The sequence below is a fragment of the Arachis duranensis genome, chromosome 5 (genome assembly GCF_000817695.3).
Source record: "Arachis duranensis cultivar V14167 chromosome 5, aradu.V14167.gnm2.J7QH, whole genome shotgun sequence".
NCBI classification, from domain to species: Eukaryota; Viridiplantae; Streptophyta; class Magnoliopsida; order Fabales; family Fabaceae; genus Arachis; species Arachis duranensis.
The window spans coordinates 38,563,265-38,570,039 of record NC_029776.3 but is presented as its reverse complement, the minus strand read 5'-3'; the positions used below and the strand labels follow the sequence as shown (position 1 = coordinate 38,570,039).

Genomic DNA, 6,775 nt, shown 5'->3' with positions numbered 1-6,775 from the left:
ATTCATGAGGATCCGGAAAGTCTAAACCTTGTCTATGGTATTCCGAGTAGGATTCTGGGATTGAATGACTGTGACGAGCTTCAAACTCCTGAAGGCTGGGCGTGATGACAAGCGCAAAAGAATCAAGGGATTCTATTCCAACCTGATTGAGAACCGACAGATGATTAGCCGTGCTATGACAGAGCATAGGATCATTTTCACTGAGAGGATGGGATGTAGTTATCAACAAGGGTGATGCCTCCAGATGATTAGCCGTGCAGTGACAGCGCATAGGACCATTTTCCCGAGAGGATTAAAAGTAGCCATTGATGATGGTGATGCCCTACATACAGCTTGCCATGGAAAGGAGTAGGAAGGATTGGATGAATGTAATAAGAAAATAGAGATACGAGAGGAACACAGCATCTTCACACACTTATCTGAAATTCCCACTATTGCTTTACATAAGTATTTCTATCCCTTTTTATTTTCTATTTATTATAAATTTTTGAACTCATCATAAACCAATTTAATTTGCCTAACTGAGATTTACAAGGTAACCATAGCTTGCTTCATACCAACAATCTCTGTGGGATCGACCCTTACTCACGTAAGGTATTACTTGGATGACCCAGTACACTTGCTGGTTAAGTTGAATGGAGTTGTGTCCACACATAGCCAAGAGCCATAATAATGATTCCATACAACAACAAAGAATACTACTTTGATGTGATCACAATTTCGTCCACCAGTCTATAATCCACACAAAGCTGCATACTCCCGTCTCTCTTCTTCACCAATAACATTGGTGCTCCCCACGGAGAAACACTAGGGCGGATAAAGCGTTTACTCATTAAGTCTTCCAACTGAGTCTTGAGTTCGGCCATTTCTAAAGGCGACATTCGGTAAGGGGCAATTGAAATTGGCCCTATTCCCGACACCAACTCAATTGAAAATTCGACCTCTCGGCTAGGAGAGAATTCCTCAATGTCATCAGGAAATACTTCAGAAAACTCACAAACAACTGGGATTTGTTCTAAATTTTATTCCTCACCCGATACACTTGCAGCTAATAGCATAACACCTTGACATTCCTGCCCCGAACAATTTACTACCACATAGTTCAAGTAACAACCATTCACCACAACTGGCCCTTCTGACCCTTCTGGCATGAAATGTAATGATTTCTCAAAATAGTTCAACAAGACATGATTCTTAGACAACCAGTCCAACCCCAAGATAAGATCAAGACCGGTCATCGACAAGCAAATAAAATCATGTACAAAATCATGCTGCTTGACCCTAAACGAAACTTGCGGACATCCTAGCCTAGTTCCCATGGCTTCATGGGTGGCATTATACACCTTCAGATTGTAGCCCAAAACCACAATCTTCAGTCCTAACTCACTAGCCTTTCCAAATGCAATAAAAGAATGCGATGCTCCAGAATCAAATAAGGCATTTAAAATTTGACCAGCCATTTCACATTTACCTCGGATAAGTGTCTCGGACCCCTCGGCACCCACAACTGAGGTAGTAAACACCCGACCAGGCTGCTGTGCTCTCCCAGCACCCTGTCTCTGCTTCTCTAGATAGTTGGAGACTTTATGCCCCAGCTTACCACATGAATAGCACAATCCCCATCCAGCCTTGTACGGTACACCAGGATGGTAACTCCCACATCTAGCACAAGCCTGCTCATTCAGGGGCTGCTTCCCATATCTCCTCTCTAGAACATTGTTGTTGTTGGGCCTTTTGAAGTTACTCTGACCCTGAGTCCTCTGTAGTACGAAGCCTCCCCGCTTGAAGGGTGGCCCTCTAGGAGCAAAACTCTTTCATCGGTTCGGTGAGAATGGTCCCTTATGGCTTCCTCTCTCCGCAGCTGCCTTCTTTGCACACTCTTTGGCAACTCTGCTCTTATTTATCAACTTGGAGAAAGTCCTGATCTCCATAGGCCCTACGTAACTATAGATGTCGCTTCGGAGCCCTCCTTCATACTTGATGCATTTTCACTCCTCGAAGTCTCTCAGAGCTCCTTGACATATGCGGGAGAACCTGAACAGCTCCTCAAAACTTATCTGTATACTCAGATACAGACATAGCACCCTGCTTCAGCTGCAATAACTCCATTTCCTTGGCCATTCTGGCAGAATTCAAAAAGTACTTTTTGTTGAATTCCACCTGGAAGGCATCCCAGGTGATAAGATCATCACCCTGCTGTAGGAGATGTCGGGTTCCCTGCCACCAATGTGACGCTTCCCCGGTGAGCAGATAAGTAGCAAAGTCGACACACTATTCTTCAGGTACCAACTGCGCTTGCAATGCTCGCTCCATAGCTTGAAACCAAGTGTCGGCTTCAGTTGGATTAGTGGTTCCCTTGAACTTTGGTGGATTAACCTTTAAGAAGGTCGCCAACATCATCGGACCTTGAGTCCTGTTTCTACCATTTCCCTCATTATTATGGTTGTTCATCTGCTATCTGAGTGCCTCAGCAGTTGCCTACATAGCAGCATCCATGTTCTACAATGTAGCCATGAAGTTCATAGGGTCATTCGGGTTAGTTTCCAGCCCATGAGTACTGGCACGTCCTCTCCCATGGCCTCGACTACATCCACGAGGCGCCATTTGGTTCCTATATACACCAAACAATCGATATCAAGTTTATCAGTCTCAATATCGGAAGTCTAGTGCTTCAAAGTCCCAAATGTATGCTCATGAATGTTTATGCCAGTTATATCAATCAGATATCCTAATAGCACACAAACACAGACTCAGAGAATGCACAGAAGCATAGTCAGTCTGTCCCTCAGGCTCTACAGGAACGAACTGCTCTGATACCACAATGTAACACCTTACCACACAGAGTCTTATGCTTAAGTCATAAAACAGAGGTGGCAAGGTATTACAACCTCTAAAAGTAAAATTTAGTAAATATAGTAGTGTGAGAAATGTTTATAACTAGGAGCCTTTGAAGAAAAAGGGGTAAATCAAAACTGGTAAATCAAAAAAAGCGCAACACTCCGATCAATAACATAAATGAAATAGATAGGGAATAAACTAACACGAAGAGATATACAAAAGAGTACCAAAATACAGATATCAAGACTCAGGACTCGGTTTACGAGGATAACCGGTCCGAGAATATAAGTATATATACATATATAAGGGAACTACCCAAAACACAATAACTCAATACCCAAATGCTTTAATTTAGAATTTTCACTAGGATTTGAGATCTCTTACCTTGTCCAAGGACCAAGGAGCAAGAACAACCCTTCCCCTCAAGTTAATTAGATCCTATAACACAAAGGAGCTAAAAATTTTAATATTTTTGCCCAAGAAATTCGAAATCAAGGCTGGAAGAACAGAGGTGATACGTGGCTTACCTCTTCCACAACCTTATGGGTTTTGTAAAGCTCTACGCCGCAGTCGCGTGACCATAAACGGTACGTCGATCAGAGCTCCGGATCAAAAGTTATGATCAATGGAAGATTGAGTTGATTTGGAGCAAGGGTTTCATGTCTTCCCCCTTCTCCCTTCTAATTTCAGCGTGTGTGTGTGTTGTGAGGGGAGAGAGTGTGCTGAACTCTTTAGTGAATGAGGGCTTGGCTGGGCCCTTGGGCCCAACTTAGGTCCGGTTAGCCCGGTTTGGCCCGTTCGGCGCAATCTTGGGCCGAGTTCTTTAAAATTGGTGTCAAAATTCTCGTTTTAAATTTCTCTATCACATTAAACCATAAAAACCCCATTTCTCACTTTCTAAAATATATTTTAATTTATGGGTTAATTATTCATTAATTAACTGGGTTTTACAGCTTCCTTCTTTTCAAGCTAGATTTGGGTTGGTTATCTAACCACCTCTTTCCTTGATCTCTTACAGTAAAAGGAAAAAGTAGCAGTCTGTAGACATCTTGATCTACTCCCTTAGTGCATACTGTGTTAGTAATTTGTAAAAAATTTGCCAGGAACCCAGTAGGCTCTTCTTGTGGAAGTCCAGAGTACTAGCAGTTTTGCAGCACCATAATAATGAGCTGAGGATTTAGCTCCAATGGGGGGGTATACTGATACTTCTCCTATAGAAGTCAGGAGTAGGGGCCATATAGGACCCCAAAGTTGTTTTGAACTATTCATTCCCATTTGTGTTCATGGTGAAGAAAGGTAGGAGAGATTGGATATTAAGAAGTAAAAAGGAAAACTAGCATTAAAATATTTTTGTTTTTATTTTTATTTATTAATTAAATTCGAAAAGAAAAAGAAAATTAAAGACTAAGATAACTAATTGATTAAAAAGATTTGAAAATTAAATAAGTGATTTTTTGGAAAAGAAGAGAGAGAAAGAGATAAGAAGTTTTCAAAAATAGAAGAGAAAGGAATTAGTTAGAAAGTTTTGAAAAAGAAGAAAGAGAAAACAAGTAACTAATTATGAAAGATTTGAAATTAAGATAAGATAGAAGATTTGAAAAAAAAAAGATTTGATTCTAAAAAGTTTTGAAATTTAATTAGAAAAGATAAGATAAAAATTGAAAAGATTTGAAAAAGATTTGATTTTGAATTTTGAAATTGAAACAAGATAAAATAAAGATTTGAAAATAAGTTAAAAAGATAAGATATGGTGAAGAATTGAAAAAAAAATTTGAAAAGATAAGATTTGAAATTTGATTTTTGAAAAAGATTTAATTTTGAACTTTGAAATTTAAATTTTAATTTTGAATTTTAAATAATAAGATAAGATTTGAAAATAAATTGGAAAGATCAGATATGGTGAAGATTTTAAAAAGATTTGAATTTGAGATTTAAAATTAAGATAAGATAGGATTTAAAAAGATAAGATTTAAAATTTGAAATTTGACTTTACTAACAACAAAACACCAAATTTAAAAATTTTTAAATTAAGATAAGGAAAGAAAGAAAGATTTTCGAAAATTAAAGAAAGATAAAGAAATATTTTTTTGAATTAATGAAGAAAGAGAAAAAACAACTAAAAGACACCAAACTTAAAATTTTTAGATTAAAGACACTAGTTTTTCAAAAATTAAAAAGAAAAATACCAAAAGATACTAAACTTAAAAATTTTAAGATCAAACCAAGAAAAAAAAACAAGAACAACTTGAATACCAAGAAGAACACTCAAGAACAATTAGAAAATTTAAAGAAATAAAAAATACACAAAGGACACCAAACTTAAGAACTGACACTAGACTCAAACAAAAGATAAAGAAAAGATGGATTTTTGAAAAAAAATTTGAAAACTTTTTGAAAAGAGAGCAAAAGACACAAAACAAAAGTAAAAAGTACCCAATCTAAGTAGAAAGATAATCCGGTAGTTTGTCAAATCCGAACAATTCCCGACAACGGCGCCTAAAACTTGGTGCACAAAACTAATTCTGCAGTATTCACACATATAGACCGGCAAGTATACCGGGTCATCCAAGTAATACCTCAGGTGAGTGAGGGTCGCTCCCACAGAGATTATTGGTTTGAGGAAGCAGTGGTTACCTTGTAGATCTTAGTCAGCCGGATAGAAAATATAGTTGTCACGAGAAAACGCATAAAATAGATAAATAAATAAAACGTTACTAGATAGGTGTGAAATCAATGTTATGAGAACAGTTAAGGCTTCGGAGATGCTTCTTCCTTCTGGATCAACTTTTCTCACCATCTACTCCAACTTCTGTTTGATTCGTTCCATGCCAGGCTATGTATGATTAACGTCGGGTCAGCGGTCATTAATCTCCTGTGCTTTAGATCAAACATCGGGTTAGCGGTCATCCCATCCGAACGGGGGTGAAGCTCTAGCAGTCCATTCCCTTAGTGATCCTACTCAAAATGCCACAGACAAGATCGGATCTTCCAGATAAGAGAGTGCTGCTTCTTTGGTTCTAGCCTACACCAAAAAGGCCCTAATCGCCCCGTACCTTGGCTGAACTGATGTCTCAGGAAGTCTCCAACGAAGCTGTGGATTAGCTGTCTAAGAGAGGTAAATCAAGCTTGTGGTTCAATACTATCTTGTCAAGGGCTCACAAGAACCCATGTGGAATTAGGAATACGGTTAAGTTACACTCCTAATCTATTAGGATAAAGAACGAAGATACATCTTAGAATAGAATCAAGCATAGACTGAAGTGGAATAGTTATCTTATTAATTCATAAGAATCAGCAGAGCTCCTAACCTTAACCTTAGGAGGTTAGTGACTCATACTGTATAAAGGAGTAATGTAATTTGAAAATAGGGCATCAAGTCCTGAACAAGGGTGATACTTGTTCTACATATACTAATCTAATAATTAAGAATTACAGAAAATAGATAAGCTAGTCCTATAGTGCAAAAATCCACTTTCCAGACCCACTTGGTGAGTGTTTGGACTGAGCTTGAGTGAAATCCCCGAGCTAGTACCCCTCTTGGGCCTTGAACGCCAACCTTGGACTCCCTTTTGGGGGTTTGCATGCCAGCTACTCCCATTTGGGCGTTAGACTCCAGGAATGGGGCTGGTGGCTGATGTTGAACGCCAGTTTTGGGCGTTCATTTCCAAAGAAAAGTATGGACTATTACATATTTCTGGAAAGCTCTAGATTTTAGCTTTCCATAGCCGTTAAGATTGCACCATTTGGACTTCTATAGCTCCAGAAATATTCCTTTGAGTGAATGGAGGTCAGTCTTGACAGCATCCATAGTCCTTTCTCTGTCTCTAAATCAGACTTTTGCTCAAGCTCCTCAATTTCAGCCAAAAAATACCTCAACTCACCATAAAACATACAAACTCAAAGTAGAATCCAAAAATATGAATTTTGCACTAAAACC

At 38.6% G+C, this 6,775-nt stretch overlaps 1 protein-coding gene across 1 annotated transcript; it reads right to left on the bottom strand.

Annotated features, from left to right (window-relative positions):
- Positions 1-1,022: 1,022 nt before the first annotated feature.
- On the bottom strand, positions 1,023-2,451 carry LOC107489629 (uncharacterized). The gene is made up of 2 exons (XM_016110385.1): positions 2,287-2,451; positions 1,023-1,760 (listed from the first exon to the last, which is right to left on the bottom strand). Exons 1-2 carry the CDS (start codon positions 2,449-2,451, stop codon positions 1,023-1,025), a joined length of 903 nt encoding a protein of 300 aa, XP_015965871.1.
- Positions 2,452-6,775: the final 4,324 nt, after the last annotated feature.

Coding starts and splice junctions, on each gene's coding strand:
- LOC107489629 (XM_016110385.1), bottom strand. CDS start 2,451: ATGAACAACCATAATAATGAGGGAAATGGTAGAAACAGGACTCAAGGT. Junction 1,761..2,286: donor GAGCATTGCAAGCGCAGTTG/GTACCTGAAGAA, acceptor TTCGTACTACAG/AGGACTCAGGGTCAGAGTAA.